The 24,012-nt window shown below is 35.6% G+C and overlaps 1 protein-coding gene across 4 annotated transcripts in view; it reads left to right on the top strand.

The window, feature by feature from the left end:
* The window catches only part of RBM41 (RNA binding motif protein 41), a 62,943-nt gene that overhangs the window by 18,847 nt on the left and 20,084 nt on the right, over positions 1-24,012 (top strand). For all 4 annotated transcript variants that reach the window (XM_059911036.1, XM_059911035.1, XM_059911034.1 and 1 more), the window contains one exon: positions 16,107-16,510. In XM_059911036.1, coding sequence (XP_059767019.1) covers positions 16,107-16,510 — 404 coding nt within the window. The remainder of the gene's footprint in view (positions 1-16,106; positions 16,511-24,012) is intronic.

Here is a 24,012-nt window from a genome sequence, read left to right as displayed (position 1 = left end):
ACATCTTCAACAGTCAGCTAAGCAGTTGATAACTCCATTGTAGCCTTTACTCCCTGCTTGCGCAGAAACTCAATATTAGTGGTGAGAGCTTATGGATATTTCAGGTCTTTCCTGAGCACACACAAAGCTCTGGCCATGTGGACAGTCCTGTGCACATGTATGGCCTTCTAGATTCCTAGAAATATGTCGGAGCTTTTCAGAGCCCCCTAAGGACATTTTATTTCCTAGGATTTCCTTCTAAGCTTTTTGGTTAACCTATTGTTTGTCTCAACTACACCACCTCAGCTAGCCAGAAAATTCAACAACTGCCTCTGATTGTTTTTGACAGAAGTTCTTGGGAAAAAGGCTGTTACCACTGGATGAATTTTGAGCTGGGTCAGATAAAGAGAATGTTGCTTGTGTGATCTTCCAGGGAACCACTAGACAGATCAAGTAATGACAGTTCTCTGGGAATGGGGCTTTAAAGGAACTCCAACTCTGTTCTTTCTTCTTCAGTGGTTGCCAGGCTGCCGGTTTCACTGTGATTTGGGGTTGTTGGTTTTCAAGGTTACTACCGACATGGGAGAAAGGGATGAGAAAAAGGCAAGTTAAAATGCCACAAAACTTATTATTCTTACTGATATTCAGCTATTTTTTTTCAATAAATGTTTCCAAGATTGGTTAATTTTCAGAGTTCTGAAAAAGTTGATTCTGACATTTCTGCCAGTGTTCTCATTGCTTTTATGGCGAGAGAAATTTAAGAGGTTCTTTTTTTTTTTTTTTTTTGGCTGTGCTGGGTCTTTGTTGCTGCGTGCGGGCTTTCTCTAGTTGCAGCAAGGGGGGCTACTCTTCGTTGCAGTGTGCGGGCTTCTTATTTCGGTGGCTTCTCTTATTGTGGAGCACGGGCTCTAGGTGCATGGGCTTCAGTAGTTGTGGCACGTGGGCTCAGTAGTTGTGGCTCGTGGGCTCTAGAGCACAGGTTCAGTAGTTGTGGCACACGGGCTTAGTTGCTCTGCGGCATGTGGGATCTTCCCAGACCAGGGCTCGAACCCGTGTCCCCTGCATTGGCAGGCAGATTCTCAACCACTGCGCCACCAGGGAAGCCCATATATCCCATTTTCTAAACTTAAATCAGTGGGAAAACAACATATATTATCTCTAGAAATATACTTCCTCTGAAATCTTAAACTCCAGTATACTACTCTTAATCACAACCTTTCTCTTATCCTTCTGACTCTCACAACTCTCTTACATTCATTTTACCATTTCTTCAACCCTGTTGAAATCTCCAGTTCCTTGACCTTTTATTTTTTTCCCAATCTGTCATCCCCTTCCTGTCTCCTCTTCCTTCCACATCTCGCTTAGACTCCATCATCCATTATTTACCCAAGTTCTTGCCACTGAATCATTCTCCTTGCTTCCTTGTCTGTGTATCATACCCACCCAGCAAATCCTCAACCCAGAATCAATCCAACTAATTGCCTTCTTTATTTCTGCATGGCTTTTGAGCACTACTAGAGAAAAATAGTATAACTTTGTTGATTAGTGCCTCTACAAATTCCTCATTGCTGGTATTGTCTAGAACCTTCTTCTTTCGTCAGCAATCTACCTCCTAGTCCCTGGTCAGCTATTTCATTCCTTATAAATGCTATTTTAGATCTTCATTACTCTTTCCTATCCTACTGTTTCATTATTTTTAGCAGATAGTCTTCTTTCCTATTTCAAAGAAAACAATGCCATCAATAAGAACCTTCATCCACTTTCTGCCTGACTTTCTGCTAACTTTCGTATCTTAGCTATCATTTTCTTCAGTCTCAACGCAGTGCTAGGGACATCCTTTCTGCCTAAGGTTAATCTTTATTCCTTTGTGCTGGATCCTACCCCTCTTATCTCCCCAGGGACCTTAGTCAGTTATCCCCAGTATTACTTCTTTCCTTTCAAGATTTTAACATGATTTGTACCATTTGCCATTGTCCATGGTGTATGTACTCCTACCATGAACTATCTTTAAAAAAATGATAAAAACAAAAAATGCCCTTCAATTGTTTTGCTACTTGAGCAAACAGTACGTTTAGATTCTCTGCCTTCACTATATACCATAACAAGTAGCAATTGGTTTAAAAATGAAATATAAAAATTGAAGCCCTAAAAAAGATAGGATTAAGCTACATATGTTAATATTTTTGATATCCAAATGGGAAAATATTTTTCCAATATTTAATGAAAAATTTTAAACACAGAAAAGTTGAAAGAATTTTATCACAAACGCCCAGTGATAACTGACTAGATTATAACATTAATATTTTACTTATTTATCATATCTGTCTATCCCTTTATCCATCTGTCAAACCATCTTACTTTATTGATGTATTTTAAATAGATTGCCAATATAAATATATGTTCCCCTAAATATGTCAGTATACATATTGTTGACTAGAATTACATATTTACATTTTTTTCTTTCGATATAAAATTTCCATGCAATGAAATGCACACATCTTAAGTATTCATTTGCTGACTTTTAACCAATGTATACATCTTTGTAGTGATGTGTTGGTAAATGTTTAACAGCCAGCTCTCCAGAAAAAGAGACTCTGATATGTATCATCTGCCAGTTTTAATGATGTACACATTCCCACCATGGCCAATTTCAAGCTACCAATGTGTTATCACTGAACATGGAGTCGGGAAGTGATGCACACAATCATTGGACCATGTTCAACACACCACTGCATTTGTGTAACCTAACCCTTATTAACGCATAGAAGATTACCATCACCTCAGAAAGTTCCACCATACTTCTCAGTAATTCCCATCCCACTCTCCTAGAGGCAACTAGTGTTTTGATTTTTTTATGCTATAGATTAGTTTTGCCTGTTCTAGAACTTCAGATAACCAAAACCATACACTATATATTCTTTGTGTAAGGCTCCTTTAACTCAGCATAATGTTTTTGAGATTCATTGATATTGTGTGTATCAATAATTTTTCCTTCTCTCTATAAAATAAAATTTCTTGGAAGAGTTTTCTAAAATAACTGTATTATTTTTCTAGTGTTGCCATAACAAATAACTACAAATCTAGTGGCTTAGAACAACAGAAATTGATCCTTTCACGGTAGCTAGAAGTCTGAAATCAAGTTGTTGACAAGGCCATGTTCTTTCCGAAGGTTCTAGAGGAGGATAGTTCCTTGTCTCTTCTAGCTTCTGGTGACTGCCAGCATTCCTTGGTGTTGCAGATGCATCACTCCAGTCCCTGCCTCTGTCATTGCATGACAGTCTCCTTGTGTGTCTATGTTTCTATGTCTTCACATAGCCTTCTTATTAAGGACACTAGTCTTTGAATTTAGGATCCATCCTAATGCAGTATGACCTCATTTTAACTAATTACGTCTGCCAACCCCCTATTTCCAAATAAAGTCACATGTTGATGTGCTGGATGGACATGAATTTTGAGGGTACACTATTCAACCCAGTATAGTCAGCCCTCTGGCCTCCACAAATTCATATCTGTCTCACGTGCAAAATACATTCACCTCATCACAACATCCCCCAAAGTCTTAACCTATTTCAGCATCAAGTCTAAGTCCCAAATCGCATCTAAATATCAACTCAAAAAGTCCAAAATCTCATTATCTAAATCATCTAAATGAGGTAGGTGTAGGTGAGACTCTTGATTATGTTCCATCCTAAGGCAAAATTCCTTTCTGTCCAGAGACCTATGAAACTAGACAAGTTGTCTGCTTCCAAAATACAATGATGAGACAAGCATAGGGTAGGCATTCCCATTCTGAAAGGTCAAAAAGGAAGGAATAAAGGGGTTACTGTTCTAAAGCGAGTTAGCAGCCCAGCAGGGCAAATTCCATTAGATTTCAAGGCCTAAGAGTAATGCTCTGGCTTCAACGCTCTGTCCTCTGGCGCCAGGGATAGCCTTGCTCTCTGGGTCCTCTGGGACAGCCCTACCATCTTAGCCTACCAGGGCAGCTGCAGCCCCACCCTCTCTGGCTTTTGCATTTGTGACTTCATTTTACCTTCCTTCATTTTACCCTGTCTCTGTCACTTTTACATCAGGCTGGCACTGTTTCTGCTGGTATAAAATCCTTAAAAACCTTGTCAGTCTCCTGTGTATGTCAAGAGATCCACACCGTTAGATATGAGGGTTCTTCACAGATCATTTCTGGATAACCCCTTGTCTATTCCTGGCTTCTGAGATGGTTGATTTGATCCATGAGTCACATACCTAATCTCTTCAGTGAAAGTTTGTCCAGCCACACCATTGGCCCTTTTTCCAGAGCAGGCTGTCTAGATAGGCTGAGAATTCTCCAGATCATCAAGTGCTGATTCCTTTTTAAGCAGATACTTACTCAATTTAACTCTCTCCTCTCTCATTTTATTATAAGCATCAGTGAGAAACCAGGCTACATCTTTCACACTTTGCTTGGAAATCTCCTCAGCTAAATATCCAAGTTCATCATTTATAACTTACACTTTCGACCCAACAGCAGAACTCAATTCAGCCAAGTTTCTGCCACTTTATGATAAAGATCGCCTTTCTTCCAGTGTCTAATAACATGTTCATCATTTCCTTCTAAGGCCTCACCAGAAGCACTTTTAATGTTCATATCTCTAGCAACATTTTGTTCATGATGATATATGTATTCTCTGAGATGATAGAAGCTTTCTCTACTGCCCTCTTTACTTCCTTCTGAGCATTCACCAGAACTACTATTACCATTCATATTTCTGGGAGGGGGAAAGGTAAGCTGGGACGAAGTAAGAGAGTGGCATGGACATATATACACTACCAAACATAAAATAGATAGCTAGTGGGAAGCAACTGCATCACACAGGGAGATCAGCTCGGTGCTCTGTGACCACCTAAAGGGGTGGGATAGGGAGGATGGGAGGGAGACGCAAGAGGGAGGAGATATGGGCATATACGTATATGTATAGCTGATTCACTTTGTTCTAAAGCAGAAACTAACACACCACTGTAAAGCAATTATACTCCAATAAAGATGTTAAAAAAAATCTCAAGAAAAAAACATTCATATTTCTACCAGTGGTCTCTTCAAGGTAACTAGTCTTTTGCTATCAAGCACCTCAAATTCTTCTAGCCTCTATCCATTACCCAATTCCAAAACCACTTCTACAGTTTTAGGTATTAGTTTCCCAGGGCTGCTGTAACAAAACCCCACAAACTGGATGGCTTAAAGCAACAGAAATTTATTCTTTCACAGTTCTGGAGGCCAGTTCAAATCAAGGTGTCGGCAAGGCTGTGAGGATGAATCTGTTCCGCGCCTCTCTCCTAGCTTCTAGTGGTTGCTGGCAGTCCTTGGCTTATAGATGTTTCACTCCAGTCTCTGCTCCTATCATCATATGATATCCTCCCTGTGTGTCTGTGTGTCTGTGTCTTCACATGGTCTTCTGAAAAGGACACCAGTCATTGGATTTAGGGCCCACTCTAATCCAGTATGACCACGTCTTACCTAATTATATATGCAAATACTCTATTTCTAAATAAGATTATGTTCTGGCATTCTGGGTGAACATAAATTTGGAAGGGATAATGAAAAGGATCATGACAAAGAGTACATAAAACATATGTTCAGTCAGATCAAAAAATAAAACATTGCCAGTACTCCAAAAGTCGCCATATGCCCTTCAGAAATCACAATCCCTGTTAATTTTACTTACCCCTATGCTATAATCACACAGCGCATTGTTACTATTATTATTTTGAACACTTATTGTTCAGATCAGTTAAGAAAATGAAAACTAATATTTGATTTTACCTTATATTATTCCTTATTTAATGCTCTTCCTTTCTTTATGTAGATCTAAGTTTTGCCCCTATATTATATTCCTTCTCCCAAAAGAACTTCTTTTAACATTTCTTGCAGAGTAAGTTGTTTTTGTTTGTCTGAGAAAATCTTTATTTCTCCTGTACTTTTGAGGGATAATTTTTGCTAGATATAGAATTCTACACACCACTATATATAACAACAAGGATATTTACTGTATAGCACAGGGAACTATATTCAATATCTTGTAATAACCAATAATGAAAAAGAATCTGAAGCTATACACCTGAAACTAACACAATATTATAAATCAACTATAGTTAAATAAAAAATTGTAACTATGAAAAAAAATGAAATCACAACCCCCTGCCCATCAGATATAACCAGTGTCCAGACTTGTGATAGTAATTTCTATGTATTTCTTTGTATTTTTACCACCCATACATACAGCACTAAACAGTGTTCAGTTTTACCAGTTTTTAAGCACTATACCAATGAATTTTACAATATGTATTCTATTGGGTCTTTCTTTCTACTTAACATTCTATTTGTGAGATTTATTCATATTGCAATGTGTAGCCATAGTTCATTCCTCTTCACTGCAGTATAGTATTCCTTTATCTGAACATACCAACCTTTATTTATCCATTCTACTGTGGTTGGACACGTGGGTTGTTTCCATTTGTGGGGGTATAAGTATCAGTGCTGCTACTGTGATCATTCTTGTACATGTATCCTGGGACACATGTGCAGGAGTTTCTCAGGGTCTAGGAGTGGAATTGAGGGGTGAAGAGTTCATACATCTTCAGCTTTAATAGATGTAAACTCTCTTTACATCTATTAAAGGGATTGTCCCAAGTTAAAATTCCACCAACCATGTGTGAAGGTTCAGGTTGCTCCATATCCTTGTCCATGCTGCGTATTGTCAGACTCTAATCTGATGGGTATTTGTTTATATTTCATTGTATTCTTTTTTCCCTTTCTTAATAATTAGCATTCATTTATATTGATTTTTATTTTCTTAGTCTTTAGTAAAGTGTTATTTTCCATGCCTTCTACTTTTAAAATTTCAAACATGGAGAAAAATTGAAAGAATAGTACATCCATACCCCTCACCGACATTTAACAACTGTTGACATTTTGCCACATTTGCTTTACATCTCTTTTCATCTACATGAGAATGGTGTGTGTGTGTGTATGTGGTTTATCACTAAACTGTTTGAAAGTAAGAGACATTAAAAAGTTTTACTCCTAAATACTTCATTATGTATCTCCTAAGAATACAAAATTTCTCCTATATCATCACAGTATTATGATCACTCTTAAGATATTTAATATTATCACACTAATATGATCTAACATAGAGTTTGTAATTAGATTTCTCAATTTTAAATCCAGAATGCAATCAGGCATCACACATTGCATTTACTTTGCTTTAGAATAGTTCCGCTGACTCTGTTTGTGTATGTGTGTGCATGCATGCGCGCGCACCTGCACATATCTTTCTGTCTGTCTGTGTGTCTGATTTTCAGAACATTGATATTTTTCAGGAGTCCAGGTCTATGTTGTTTGTTTCATTGTGATTTTAATTTCATTTTCTTGATGAGGTTGGAAACCTTCTCAGACATTTATTGACCATTTGGATAGCCTCCTTTGTGAAATGGCCGTTCAGTTCTTTTGCCCTTTTAGCAAATGTAGAAATGTCTGTTTCCTGCATGAATGTCTTTCCATCTGTTTTTATCTGTGTCCAGATGCAGTCTTGTTTCAGAGGTCACTCTAGGTATGCATCAAAGCAGTAGTTCAGCCCCAAAGCCCTATGGTAGATATGGCAGATCTCAATGATAACTACTTGCCTTCAGTACTGCTATAGAGAAGAGGGAGCTAGAAAGGTGTTGTGATTATATGTCATGAATAGTCTGTCTCTAAACTTCATCTCTAATCTTACGTGCATTTCTTATAAATTTAAAAAAGTTCTTTATTATTGTGGATACTTGCTCTTTGTTGGTTATATATGTTGAAATTGTCTGTTCCCATTCTTTGGCTTATCATTTCACTGCCTTTATGGTTTCTTTTTATGAATAAAAGTTCTTCATTTTTATGTAATAAAGTTTATTAATTTTTCCTTTCTCCTTAGTGCATTTTGTGCTTTGATTAATAAATCCTTCCCTACATGAACTCAGGAAAATACTGTCCTTTATTCTAAAAGCTTTATGATTTTTTTCCTTTTACATTTAAGTCATTAAATTGATTGATTTATGTGTATAATATGAAGTAAGGATTCCAGTTTCTTTTTTTTCATATGGATAACCGTCTATCCCAATACCATATATTGAAAATGTTGTCCCCGCACTGTTATTGTATGTCTAGCTCTGTCATATATCAGGTATTCATATATGCATGGGTGTTCTTCTGGGCACTTTCGTTCCTTTGATCTTTTTAGCTATTACAAAATCAATATCACTACAATATCAGTATTAATGTCTTGATACCTGGTACAGCAGAAGAACAATTCCTTCCACCTTGTTCTTCTTCAAAAGAGTTTTATCTACTTTTGGCACTTTGCCTTTCCAAATTTTAGAATCAGCTTGTCAAGTTCTACATACACATGCACACGCGCACACACACACACACACACACACACACACAAACATATACTCTGTCTCTCATGTGATTTTGATTGAGATTCCATCAAGGAAATCAGTTAAGGACAATTGACTTATTTATAGTATGAATCTTCAAATCTTGGAATGTAAATATGGTATATATTTTCATTCATTTAATTGTTCTTTAATGTATATTTTCTGTTTTCTATTCTAACATTTTGTGAAACTGAATAGGTTTTTTTTCTTAATTTTTAAACAGCTTTATTAGGTATATAATTTACATATAATGAAATTCACCTATTGTGTTCAATTAGGTGCATTTTACTAAATTTATTGAATTGTGCAGTCATTACTACATCCAATTTTAGGACTTTTCCATGACTCTGCAAATTCCCTTGAACCCATTTGTGGTAAATAACTCCCATGTCTACCCCAAACCTTTTGCCTCTACAAATTTGTCATTTCTAGATATTTCATATAAATAGAATCTTATAATATATGATCTTTGAAATTTTGCTTCTTTCAGGTAGCATGATGTTTTTGAAGTTTGCTCATGTTGTAGCATGTATCAGCAATTCATTCCTTTTTGTTGCTAAATAGTTTTCCATTGTATAGATATACCACATTTTGTTTATCCCTTTACCACTTGATGACACTGGGTTGTTTCCACTTTGGGGCTATTATGAACAATGCTGTAAACATTCATGTCCAGGTTTTTGTGTGGATATATTTTCATTTCTCTTGAGTGAATAGAATTTCTGGGTCATACAGTAACTCTATGTATAAACTTTTGAGGAACTGCCAAACTGTTTTCCAATGTTTCCAACTGTTTTGCAAGTAAAATGGATGCACCATTTTACTTTCTCATCAGTGATGTATGAGCGTTCCTACTTCTCTACATCCTTGCCAACACTTGTTATTGCATATTTTTTTATTCAGCTATTCTTGTGGGTGTGTACTGTTATCTGATTGTAGTTTTAATTTAAATTTCTGTAGTAACAAATAATCTTGATACTTTTTCATGTGTTTATGAGCCATTCATATGTCTTTTTTTGATGAAATGTCTATTCAAGTCTTTTACCCAGTTTTGATTGGGTTGTTTGTTTTCTTAGTGTTGAGTGGTAAGGGTTCTTTATGTATTCTGAATACAAGTCCTTTACAAGATATATGCTTTGCACTTATTTTCTTCCAGTCTGTTTCTTTTTGTTTTCTTAATGGTGTCTTTTGAAGCACAAAAGTTTTTAATTTTAATGAAGTTCAATTTATTAATTTGTTCTTTTATGACTTGTGCTTTTGGTATCATATCTAAGAAATCTTTGCTGAATTCAAGGTCAGAAAGATATTCTCCTATGTTTTCTCCTAGAATAGTTTTAGCCTTTACAATTACATTTATTATTCATTTTGAGTTAATTTTTGTGTGTGAGATAAAGGATCAAAATTCATATTTTTGTATGTGGATATCCAATTGTCCCAGCATTGTTAATTGTAAAGATTATTATTTCCCCATTGAATTGTCTTGGCACTTTTTTAGAAAAATCAGTTGATCAGAAATGTTAGTGTTTATTTCTGGACACTCATGTTGGTTCCATTGCTCTATATGCCTATACTGTATATATGCCTGTCCTTACGCTCTGAATCTCTTTACCTTTATAGTAAGTTTCAAAATCAGATAGTGTAACTCCTCCAATTTTGTTCCTTTTTCTCAAAATTGCTTTGGTTATTCTAGGTCCTTTGTATTTCCATGTAAATTTTAGAAGCAGCTTGTCAATTTTTCTACAAAAAAAGCCTGCTGGAATTTTATACAGATTGTGTTGAATCTGTAATTCAATTTGGGGAAATTGCTGTTTTAATAATATTGAATATTGGAATCCATGAATATGGAATGCATCTTCCTTTATTTTGATTTTCTATAATTTATTTCAGCAACATTTTGAAGTTTTCAGATTATATATACTTTTACTAATTTCTAAATATTTTATTCATTTTTGAGGATATTATGAATAGAATTTTTCTTATTTCATTTTCTGATTGTTACATGTAAATATATAGAAATACAGTTGTATAACCATCTTGTATTCTGTGAATAAACTCTTTTATTAGTTATAGTAGTTCAGTGCATACCTTAGGATTTTCTACATAGACAATCATGTTGCCTATGAATAAAGACAGTTATTTTTTCCTTTCCTATCTGGTTCCCAGTCTAAGGGGGAAAACATTCAGTTTTTAACCATTAACTATGATCTTACCTCTAGGGTTTTTGTGCATGCTCTTTAGCAGTATATTACTTTCTTATGGGTACTGTAATTACCATAAGTTTAATGGCTTAAAGCAACACAGAATTTTTCTCTTACAGTTCTAGAGGTCAAAAGTCCTAAAATCAAGATGTCCACAGGGCTGCATTCCTTCTGGGGTTCTCTAGGAGAGCCTTTTCCAGCTTCTGGAATCCACCTGCATTGCTTGGTTAATGGCCCCTTCCTCACATTACTCCAACCTCTACTTCCATCCTACCTCTCCTACTGTTTCTGACTCTTCTTTCTCCTTCTTATAAGGACCCTTGTAAATTACATTGGGATCACCTGCATAATCAGTGACTTAATCACATCTGCAGCGTTCCTTTTACCATGAGACATTTTCACAGATCCCAGGGTGTAGGATGCAGACATCTTTGGTGCCTACCACATGCACGTTGAAGAGGTTCCCTTCTATTCCTAGTTATTTGAGGATTTTTTGAAAATCATGAATGGGTGTTGGATTTTGTGTACTGCTTTTTCTGCACCTACTGTAGTGAGCATGTGGTTTAAAGTTTTAATCTGTTAATATGACATATTTTATTAATTGATTTTTAGATGTGAAAACAATCTTTCATTCCTGGGATAAATCCACTTATAAGTGTACCATCATAATCATTTTTATATGTTGCTGGATTAAGCTTGCTAATATTTTGTTAAGGATTTTTGTGTCTGTTTTCATGAGGGATATTGGTCTGTGGTTTTCTTTGCTTGTGATGTCTTTCCTTAGCTTTGGTTTCGGTGTAATAATGACATAATAGAATAAGTTGGAAAATATTCCCTCCTCCTTTATTTTCTGAAAGTGTTTTTGCAGGATCGATATTATTTCTTAAATATTTGATAGAATTCACAAATGAAACCATCTGGACCTGGACTTTTCTTTGTGAGCAGTTTGTTGATTACTAATTCAGCCTCTACTTATTATAGGTTTTTCAGCTGTTCTCTTTCTTCTTGAGACTGCTTTGTTAATTTATATCTTCCTTTGAATTTGTCCATTCATCTAAGCTTTCTCATTTGTTGACCTAAAGTTATAATTAATGTTCCCTTTTAATCGTTTCCATTTCTATAGGGTCAGTAATGATGCCTCCCTTTTAATTCTTGACTTTAGTCATTTTTGTCTTCTCTCTTATTTTCTTGGTTGGTCTAGCTAAGGGTTTGCCATTTTGTTAATCTTTTCAAAGAACCAGCTTTTGGTTTCATTGATATTTCTCTATTTTTAATGTTTTGTGTTGCACTGATTCCCTAATCTTTATTATTTTCTTCCTTCTCCTTTGTGTTTAGTTTGCTCTTTTTCTAGTTTCCTAAGTTGGAAGCTCAGATTATAGATTTGAAACCATTCTTTTCTGATATAGGTGTTTAAAGCTCTGTACATTGTTTTATCTGTATCCATAAATGTTATGTTGTGTTTTCATTTTCATTTAGTTCAGAATATTTTAAAATTTCCTATGGAAGTTCTTTGACCTATGGGTTATTTAGAATTGTGTTGTTTAATTTCCAGATATTTATATTTTCCCAGATTTCTTCTAGCAGTATAGCTCTAATGTGATTCCATTATGGTCAGAGAAATACTTTGTATGATTTCAGACTTTAAAAATTTTTTGAAACATACTCCCACCTTGGAGCCCTCACTCCAATATCAGGATGATAGATTACTTCACTTTCTGTAAGGCTTCTCTCAAATGTCACCTTCTCAATGAGACCTACTCAGACCAACAGTAAAATTGCAACCAACACTAGCACCACCTTCTAGCCCTTCCAGTTATCCCTTATGCTGCTGTATTTTTTCTTTTTCATAGCACTCATAACCTTCTAGCATACCATATAATTTACTTAGTTCTTTGAAGTTAGGGATCTTTGTTTTATTAATGTGTCCCAAGAACCTAGAATACTACCTGGATCATAATAGTCACTGAATAAATATTTTTGAGTATATACATTAGTATATTCATCCACTTGGTCATATGTAACCAAAATTTGTTCACTTTTGTTGTAGTATAGGATTTCATTATATAAACTTACTACAATTTTATAATTGATTCTTCTTAGGTGGATACTTATATTTTTGCTAGTTTCAGGCCTGTTATAAATAGTACTGATCTAAATATTCTTATTATTGTATTCTGGTGCACTATGCCCAAATTATTCTAGGGTATATATGTAGGAGTGGAATTGATGGGTCATATTACGAGCATATATTCAGCGTTAGTAGGTAATGTCATGGTGATTTGCACTGTGGCTGCACATTCCTACCAGCAATGTATGGGGGCTCCATTTGCTCTACAGCCTCACTGACATGTGGTATTGGTATTCTTTTTTATTTTTTGCCAATATGGTATTCCCTTCTTAATAAGTATTTCCCTGAATTCTAATATTGAGCACTTTTGCATATATTTATTAGCCAGTGTATTTCCTCTTTTGCGAGGCACCTTTTTCTGTCTTTTGCCCATTTTCCTAATGATTGTGTTCTTTATCAGTTATTTGTATAGCAAATATCTTTTTCCATTCCGTGAGTTTTCTGTTTAGGATATTTTGATGAACAGAAGCTTTTAATTTTAATGTAGTTGAATTTGTCGATATATTCCTTAATGGTTAATGCTTTTTGGGTCTTAACAAATCCTTCCATAAATATTCTTATACCTTGCTGGTGGAAATGCAGAATAGTACAATTCCTACAGAGTGGAATTTAGCAATGTATAGAAAAATTACATATACATTTGCCTTTTATCTCAGCAATGCCACTTCTTGGAATCTATTTCAAAGATATACTGAGAAAATACAAAATCCTGTATGCAGAAGGACGTTTGTCAAGGCATTATTCACAATAGCAGAAAAGACTGGAAACAACACCAAGGTGCATCAGTAAGGGAGTAGTTGAATAAACTATTGTACATCCACACAATGAAGTACTATGCAGCTATAAGAAGGAAAGGGAAGAGCTCTATACATTAATATGGAATTATCACCAGGATATATTGCTAAGTGCAAAAAAGTAAGTTGTAGAACAGTGAAGTAAGTTACCTTTTATGTAGGAGAGGGGGTGTAATGCATTTTATATATATATATATATATATATATATATATATATATATATATATATATACACACACACACATACACACACACACACACAGACATATATATGTGTGGTGTGTTTGTGCCTATTTGCTTATATTTCAAAAAAGAAACAATGGAACCATAAAACCAAAACCTAATAAAATTATTATTTATGGAGAAGGAAAGGAGTGGGATGAAGGGGACAGAGGTGGAAGTGAGACGTCTGTGAAGGTACTGTATAACACAGTTTTCACTTTAGACCCATGTAAATGTTTTGCACAATTTAAAAATTTAATCAAAAGGGAAAAAAAATCAATCCTTAAAATTTATAAACAGCCTGAAGCAAATGAGCCTAACTATGAATAAAGTTGGTAGCATAACCATATAGAGAAAATAATTATTTAAAATGACTTCGAAACAGTATTTGTATATTCCTAATGGGATATATTTTAAGGTCAAAAGTAACTGCAAAGAATTATAAAACCGTATTAAGTAGTTTTGTTGTTGATAGTCATATTAGTATTGTTGATAACCATATTAGTATCGTTACTGACATTTAAAAATTCTATATATTGTAGGAAAAAGCTAATAAATAATTTTGTTAATATCATTAGGAGCCAATATCTTAAGCACATGTGAAAAGAGACACAAGTCAAAAATCAAGGAGTTTGAGTTAAAACCTTGTAATCTTAAATTTGAAGTGGAAATACCAGTATGAATTTATGATTTATTTTTCATAAAAATTTTCCTACCTTTGTTCACTGAAAAGGCCTAGAAGCAACAACAACTCAACATTTATGAACAGAACTAGCAACGTATTATGGTTTCTAAACACTATTTCCCACTAACAGGAGCCAGCGGTCCTTAGAGAAATATTCCAGCTTTGAGTCAGGAAATATACAAGATGAGCTTAAGACATCTTGCTGTGCCAGAAAACTGGAAAGCAATACAGGAGCCAATTTTAAGGGACTTTCACTAGTCCTGAGTGGGATAATTTGACCACTAAAAAGAATGACTACATTTAATTGAAACACATCAAATATATGAAAATACAGGTCTCACAATTATACTAAAAATAATCATTTTTAACACTTTTAAAGTACTGACTCATTACTTTTATAGTTGGTAAATAATGGGAAACAAATCAAGCATTTATCCTGCTTTTGCTGTATGAACTGTATGTAGGGAAACCACATAGTTGATGACGGTAAGTCCATTATAGAATTCCAGATAATAAATACAGAAGAAATAATAGAAATAATAAGTACAAAATAAATAATAGAATTAGGGGAGCCCCATTTTACAACTCTTAATAAATTAATGGATTTAGGCAATGGTCATCAATAGATACAAAACCCCTTAGGTGAAATGTGAATGGGAAAACTTCATAATGGAAAGATCAGACTAATACCACCTGAATCCACGGATCAATTTTAGCATCACTAAAAAGGGAACCACTAAACATTATGTGCCTTATGACATGATGTAATAGGAAATACACATCTATATAATATATGGAAGATTCTTGCCTAAAAATATTGAACCCAAATCTAAATCAGCACTATCCAATGCAACTTTCTACAATGATGTAAATGGTCTTTGTTCTGCCCAGTGTGGTATCCACTAGCCACATGTTCTTGTTGAGCATTTGATATTCCTAATTTAACAGAGGAACTGACATTTTAAAAATTAATTTAAATAGACTCATGTGGCTAGTGGCCACATGAAAGCATAGCTCTAGATTTAACTGCCAGTTTGTAAGAAATAGAGGGGATTGAGGAACAAGTTAAATAATATCATGAGGAACAGCCAGTCAAATTCATTTGTTCTATGAACAAATGATGTGGTTTCTCTAATAAATCAATGGGATGGGGGAAAAAACAGGTTGGAGGGGTGGGAAAGAAGGGGCACTGTTTGGTTTTTTTTAATGAGGCTTAAAAGATATAACAGCCAATGGCTGGTTTAGATCCTGAACCAAGTGTAAAAAGATATCTTTGAGAAAATCAGGGCCATTTGAATATGAACTCAGTAGTAGATAATGCTAAGGAATTATTATTAATTTTGTGAAGTGTGATAATGCCATACTAGTTACATTTTTCAAATGTCTTTATCAGTTAGATGCATGTACTTGCATGACCCTGAGAGTGAGCACCTCAAATTTTGTACCCCAGGTGCCTCACTTGCCTTACCATAAGCCCGGCCTTGCCCAAGATGCACTGTAATAACATAGCTATATATTATTGTCATTTTTCACAGGTTGTAAACACCTGCCCCAGCAGAGTTTCATTATCTGAGATTCAAATTTTAATTTTTATTAATTTGTCAAAGGTTGTATTGGTAGGCTTTGTAGAACTTCCCTATCTCTTTGTCTTGATCCAGATGAACCCCAAAAGAAGAACAAAGGTGATCCCATGAACAACCTGGAAAATTTTTACCAAGAGATGATAATGAAAAAACGTCTTGAAGAGTTCCAACTAATGAGAGGTGAACCCTTTGCTTCCCACTCACTGATCTCAGCTACATCAGTGGGAGATAGTGGCACAGCTGAGAACCCGTCATTACTCCAGGACAAGGGAAAACAGGCAGCACAGGGTAAAGGTCCCAGTCTCCATGTGGCAAAAGTTATTGATAATTCACCTGAGCAGTGTTGGACGGGGCCTAAGAAGCTGACGCAGCCAATAGAATTTGTCCCAGAAGATGAGATCCAGAGAAATCGTTTGTCAGAGGAAGAGATCCGAAAAATTCCTATGTTTTCTTCATATAATCCAGGGGAGCCAAACAAGGTATAGGCCAAACCAAGAAAAAAAAAAATGGGTTGTTTTCATTTTTATTTACTTCTACCTAAAGTAATACTTTTATATTAGCTTTGATTATACCAAAGAATCATGACATAGGCACAGTGATTGTGTTTTTCCTTGACCTTGACTATTCATTCTCTGCTATATAAGTAGATCTGACTATATAAGTAACATATTTCCTGTGATGTTCTTTGTGGTTTCCTAAGGTCTTAAGCTACCCTTAGAATTTTAAAGAAATCTTGATCAGACTCTAGTCCATACCCACTAGAAACCCTCAACTGAAAAAAAGTAACCTCTAATTTCCTAGGCTAGTAATAAATCAAGTAGTATTCATAGTAGCACCATATCTGGTAGCCATGGTGCCTGGTTGTGAGTAGGGTTTACTATTACCACATGAGTTTTCTCTTCAGAATGCTCCACCTGGCTTTTATATGACATATGACTTAAGTTGCTGATAGCTAAGCAGCAAAGTGAAAGCACAGGGCCTCTAAGCCTTGAGGAATTGGCAAATATCTAAGAAAAGTTGTAAATAATCCTTGTTTTGTTGATCAGATCATTATTTCACATTCATGGTATATGTTTCATACAGAATTGAAAATTTCATTATCATGTCACTCAAAGAAGCAACACAAGCCCCTGGAGTATATACTTGATTGCGTCTAATTTAAAAAACAAAACCAAAAAAATAATGTTAGCTTCTGGCTGTCCCTGAATTTTTAAAAAGGTATCGTAGGTAAGGAATATTAAAGCAGTTTCCTTTGAATGATTGCATTTCTAATATATTCTTGATGTTCAAGGGTAGCTTTTTATTTATTTTTTATTATGAAATATTACTCATTATAAAAAGTTACAGAGAATAATATAGCAAAAACCTTTGTACCCAGCCAGCCATCTTTATCAATTCTTGCCTTTTTTTTTCTTGGCCATGCCACACAGCTTGTGGGATTTTAGTTCCCTGACCAGGGATTGAACCCAGGCCCTTGACAGTGAGAGCGCAGAGTCCTAACCACTGGATCGCCAGGGAATTCTCTATCAATTCTTAACAGTTTCCATATTTGCCTAATTTTAAAAAAATAAGGCCCTATAGAGATGCCTGAAGACTTTCATGTATCCCTCACCAATCCCATTCCTCTTTCTCCTTTCCAGTGGTAACCACGATCCTGTATTTGCTATTTATCGTTCCCATCAGTGTTTTTATATTTTTACTATATATATTCATAAACAACATATAGTTTTACATATTTTTAAAATATATAGATGATATCATACTCTACATACACTTCTACAACTTGCTTTTTTGACTCAATATACATGTTTTTGAAATTTATTTCTAGATATAAGGAACTATGTAGTATTCCGTTGTAGAAAGATACTATAATTCATTTATCCATTCTCCTGAAGATTTTTTCTTTTCATTTTTTTCTGTTATAGACAGTTCTGCAGCAAACATTATTGTACATATCTCCTGTTGCATACGTACAGGAGTTTCTCTAGGACAGGTTTTCAAATTTTAAATTACTGTTAGTAGGTCACAACCAGCAGTTTTTGAAAGAAATGGAATATAATAGAAAATATCAAAGTGTATTCCATAGAGTAGTAAGGATAATTATTGTTTCTTGAAGCTTTTGTTTAATATGTGTGTGTGTGATATCTGTGTGGGCCAGAATATAAAATGCATTTCTTCCTGTAGATCTCAGTCAAAAAGGCCAGAAAAATATTGCTCTATTGCAGTGATTCTCAAATGTTAGTGTGCAGCAGAATCACCTGGAAGCCTTGTTAAAACACAGATTGCTGGGTTCCGCCCCCAGAATTTTTTGTTCTATACATCTGGAGTAGGGCCTGAGAATTTGCATTTCCAAGTTCCCAGGAGATACTGATGATGCTGCTGGTCTGAGAGTGACATTTTAAGAATCACTGTTCTATATATTACATACCTAGGAGTGGAATTACTGTGATATAGGGTATGTGTATCTTCACCTCCATGAGCAGGGTTTAAGAAATCTCTTTCACATCTTTGCTAAGACTTTAAAGTTTTTGACTTTTTATTTTTGCCAGTCTAATGTGTTTGAAAGGTATCTCATGGTTTTAATTTGCATGTTCCTGATTTCCAATGAAGTTATGCCTGTATTCATACATTCATTAGTCTTTCAGGAACCTTCTATGAATTGCCTGTTCTGTTTCTTTGCCCATTATTTGATTATTTAGTTTTTAATATTATTTATAGATTTTGATTATTTAGTTTTCAATATTATTTATAGATTTTATTTTAAACTTCTGGATACAAACCCTTGCTGCACCTGGTGAGTAACTTATATTTTTAACATTGTTTCTGATGTCTTTTGTTAAGCAGAAGTCTTTCATTGTAACGTAATTAAATCATCAGTATTTTATTTGATGGTTTGTGCTTTTTGAGACATTTTAAGGAAATCTTTCCCTACAAATCAATAAGAAAAAGAGAAACAACCCAATAAAAATGGCCAGAAGATATGAACAGGCAATTCACAGGGGAGAAAACGTGAATGGACAATTAACTTATAAAGTCTCATTAGTAATCAAAGAAATGCAAAATAAACTATAATGAGATACCATTTAACACCCAGGATGTTGGCATACATTTAAAGGCCTGACAGTGCCAAATATTGGTGAACGTATGGAACAGTAAGAACTCTTAATATACCGCTGGGTGAATATAAATGAGTACAACCACTTTCAAGAACATTGTGGCAATATCTAGTAAAATGAATGATGCTCATACACTATAAGTCAGTAATCCTACTTCTTGGTATCTATCCTAGGGGAACTCTTACACATGCACATTAGATGTTATAAGGATGCTCATAGTAGCATTGTTTATGAACAACATACATGTTCATAAGCAGGAGAATGGATAAAGCATGGTATATTCATAAAAAAGAATACTATACAGAAGAAAAAATGAATGAAATAGAACTACAGGTATCAACGTGGATGAAACTCACAAACAATATTGAATGAAAAGTTTGTTGCAGACTTTGGGTTTCAGTGCCAACATGTAAAGTGCTTAGAAGTCATCACTGCTCTCTTACAACAGGAAGAACAGCTGAACAAACTAAAAATCAATGACTTTTCTTGGACCCATCAGGGATTTGACATCAGAGAGCAAACTGCAACCCTGAAATCTGGAGAGACAGGCAATTACAAAGAATGACAGCCCAGATCTGCTTATCAGGAGCAGAAAGCACTAGAGCCATAAACTGGTAGGAACACTTAAGCGGTAACTTTGACAAATTACAAGAAGCAGAGTGTAGATTAGTGTTTGAGTAACAAACTCCTGGGGGCCACAGTCTATGGGGGCCCCCACATTTTCATGACTTTTACCTCCAGGAACTCCACTGGGTTCTCAATGTGAAGAGCCAAGAAAAAGTCTCCTGCTCCTGGCATGGTGACAGGGAAAGTAATCAATTTGAAATACATCCAAAGCTTCTACTTAACAAAGAGCTATCCAGCAAGTAAAACAACTTTACCAAAGCCTTCTCTAGTGTGGGAGAAGGGAAATTATCCAACTCCAGGCTCCTCTAGCCTTACTGTCTCATCTAAGAGAAAGAGAATAAAAGCTGTGAAATACTTGTGAAGGTTACAGGCTGGGTACATGGGCACAATAAAAGACTGAAACTTAATTATAGGATTGCAGAATGTTTTCCCATATCCCACACCTTACTACCACATCAGCAGGGCTTCAGTATGTTAACTGTGGATTACAGTCAAAAGACCTGCAAGGCTCAGACTCTAAGACGTTTTTAGGGAAACCCAAAGAAAACAAGGGAGACAAAAACAAAGACATTAGAGGAAATTGAAAAACCTCTGACACCTACAGCAAGAGTAAACATTAAACACAGCCCAGCTTCTAGCCAGATTAACATAAAACCTCACACTAATGACTTGTTTATCTCAGTTTCTATTATGTTATGCATTGTGTCTGGTTTTCAACAAAAAAGAAATGATAAGGCATGCTAAAAGAAAAACCACAGTCTCAAGAGACAAAACAAGCATCAGAACCAAACTGAGATACAACATAGGTTTTTGAATGATCATATATATGGAATTTAAAATAACTATAATTAATATGATAAAGAGTCTGTTAGAAATAGTATACAACATGCAAGAACAAATGGATAATGTAAGCAGAGAGATAGAAACTCTAGAAAGATGCAAGAAATCAAAAACACTATAACAGAAATGATGCCTTTGGGAGTTCCCCGGTGGCCTAGTGGTTGGGATTCTGGGCTTTCATTGCCATGGCCCAGGTTCAGTCCCTGGTCGGTGAACTGAGATTCCCACAAGCCATGCGGCATGGCCAAAAAAAAAAAAAAAAGAAAGAAAGAAAGAAAGAAAAAGAAATAATGCCTTTGATAGGCTCATGAGCAGACTGCATATAGCCAAGGAAAGAATTAGTAAGCTTGAAGACACGTCAATAGAATCCTCCCAAACTGAAATGAAGAGATTAAAAAAAGACTTTAGGGGCTTCCCTGGTGGCGCAGTGGTTGAGAATCTGCCTGCCAATGCAGGGGACACGGGTTTGAGCCCTGGTCTGGGAAGATCCCACATGCCGCGGAGCAACTGGGCCCATGAGCCACAAATACTGAGCCTGCGCGTCTGGAGCCTGTGCTCCGCAACAAGAGAGGCCGCGATAGTGAGAGGCCCGCGCACTGCGATGAAGAGTGGCCCCCGCTTGCCGCAACTAGAGAAAGCCCTCGCACAGAAACGAAGACCCAACACAGCCAAAGATTAAATAAATAAATAAATAAAATTTTTTAAAAAAGACTTTAAAAATGTAACAGAATATCCAAGGACAATTTCAAAAGGTGTAACATACACATTATTGGAATAGCAGAAGAAGAAAGGAGCAGAAGAAAAAGAAAAAAAGAAAGGAGCAGAAGAAATATTTGAAGTAAGAATGGCTGAGAATTTCCCAAAATTAATGACAGGCACCAGACCACAGATTCAGAATCCAAGCAAAGAATACAAAGTAGGATAAATACCAAAAAAATACACCTAAGCATATCATGTTCAAACACAGAAAACTGAAGACCAAGAGAAAATCTTGAAAATGGCCAGAGAAAAACTCTTTACCTATAGAGGAACAAAGATAATAATTATACTGGATATCTCATCAGAAACCATGCAAGCAAGAAGAGAGTGGAGTAAAATATTTAAAGTGATGAAAGGAAAAACACCCACCTAGAATTCTGTATCCAGGAAGAACAATCATTCAAAATTGGAGGAAAAATACTTTATCAAACAAACAAAAACAGGGAATGTACAACAAACTAAGTAAATTAATATTGGATTATAACCCAAAGTACAGAATATCTGTGAGTCAATACTGATAATAAAATGACTGAATGAATCAATAAATGGGGGAGAGGAGACAAATATCCCATGAAGAAGAATCCTAAATAGTTTATGTAGATGCTCCACCTCAAGGAAGGGAAGCATATAACTCCTGACTTCTTAGTTTTGAGCTACTCTTAGCGACTTATTTCCAAAGAGTACAATATAGAAATACAGAAAAAAAAAAGAGTAACATTACAGTGTAGAAACCCAACAAACACTGCCTCAGGTGATCGAAGCGAAGATCAATCATAAATCATGTTGATAGTATGTATGCTTGATATGATGTGATCAAAATTGTACTTTTTCTCTGTAGTCTTCCTCCTAGTAATCCATAACCACAATATAACCATAGGAAAACATCAGAAAATTTCTAGTAGTGGGGACTTCCCTGGTGGTCCAGCAGTTAAGAATCCACCTGCCAATACAGGGGACACTGGTTTGATCCCTGGTCCAGGAAGATCCCACATACCGTGGAGCAACTAAGCCCGTGCGCCGCAACTACTGAGCCCATGCTCTAGAGCCCACAAGCAGCAACTGCTGAGCCCATGCGCCACAACTACTGAAGCCCGCGCTCTGTAGAGCTCGTGCGCCACAACTACTGAGCCCATGTGCTGCAACTACTGAAGCCTGCATGCTCTAGGGCCTGCGTGCCGCAACTACTGAGCCCAAGTGCTGCAACTACTGAAGCCCGCGCGCCTGGAGCCTGTGCTTTGCAACGAGAGAAGCCACCACAATGAGAAGCCCACGCACTGCAATGAAGAATAGCCCCCCCTCACCACAACTAGAGAAAGCCCGCGTGCAGCAATGAAGACCCAGCGCAGCCAAAAAATAAATTAAAAAAAAAATTCTAGTAGTGGGGCATCCTACAAAATACCCAACCAGTACTCCTCAAAAATGTCAAGATCATTAAAAACAAGAAAAGTCTGAGAAACTGCCACAGCCAAGAGGAGACTAAAGACATATGAAAACTAAATGTACTATGATATCCTGGATGGGATCCTGGAACAGATAAAGGACATTAGGGAAAAACTAAGGAAATCTAAATAAACTATGGACTTTAGTTAATAATAATGTATCAATATTAATTAATTTATTTAAAGAAACATACCATAGTAATGTAAGATGTTAATTATAGGAGATATTGGGTGTGGGGTGTATGGGAACTCTTTGTACTACTCAGTTTTTCTGTAATTCTAAAACTGTTCTAAAAATGAAGTATTTTTTTAAAAAATTTCAACAGGTAGCTGCAGAAAACGCATATAGTATAATACCATATATATAAAGTTCAAAAAATACAAAACAACACTGTTTATTGCAGAGGGATACTAGGAAGAGCTTCATCCTCTGTTATTACTTGGAGTTTCTGTTTTTCTCTTTCACAGAAATATTTATCTTGTTTTTGAGCCTAGCTGTATCTTTGTGTGTATCTTTGTATATATGAATATATATATATATATGTTGTGGACATATACATACATACATACCCATGTGTATGTATGTATGTATGCATGTATGTATGTATATTTTTGGAACAGAGAAGATGCATCCAAGCAAGAAGTGACCGAGCCACCTTGACCAGAAGTCCTCTTGATTTTTTTAAAAATGTTCATATCAAAGGGAATAATCTTAGTATGGATCTTTCCTACTTGGTGAGAAACTTGCAGTATGTTTCACATACCTCTCCCTTTCTCTGGTTATTTAATTTGATGATGGTTTCATAATGAGTGTTTCAGAGCCAAAACTCTGGATCACCTGAAATTACTTAAGTGAATCACAAGTCAGTTATTCTATGCCCTTGCCTTTAAGATATGAGTGTGGTTAAATGCTAAATATGTGAACATCCAGCTTCAGAGGCTTTGAGACATAAAGAGTCTACTGCTGATTGCAATGTTTAATATATTTACTCATATGTTTCAATGGTAAGTCATTTAAGCAGGCTCTGTTTTCTAGCTCTTTGCTTTTGCTGCTCCTGTCCGAATTTTTCTCGTTTTTTTTTAAGCTATAAAGCATATAACTTATGCTAGCCAATGTATCTCTTTTTTTCTCCTCCAGTGCAATAAAATACACATAACCTGAGATCTACTTTTAACAAAATTTCAAGTGTACATTACAGT

Source organism: Balaenoptera ricei, chromosome X (genome assembly GCF_028023285.1).
Source record: "Balaenoptera ricei isolate mBalRic1 chromosome X, mBalRic1.hap2, whole genome shotgun sequence".
Classification (NCBI taxonomy): Eukaryota; Metazoa; Chordata; class Mammalia; order Artiodactyla; family Balaenopteridae; genus Balaenoptera; species Balaenoptera ricei.
The sequence above is the reverse complement of the archived record's forward strand: the minus strand, read 5'-3'. Positions and strand labels throughout refer to the sequence as shown.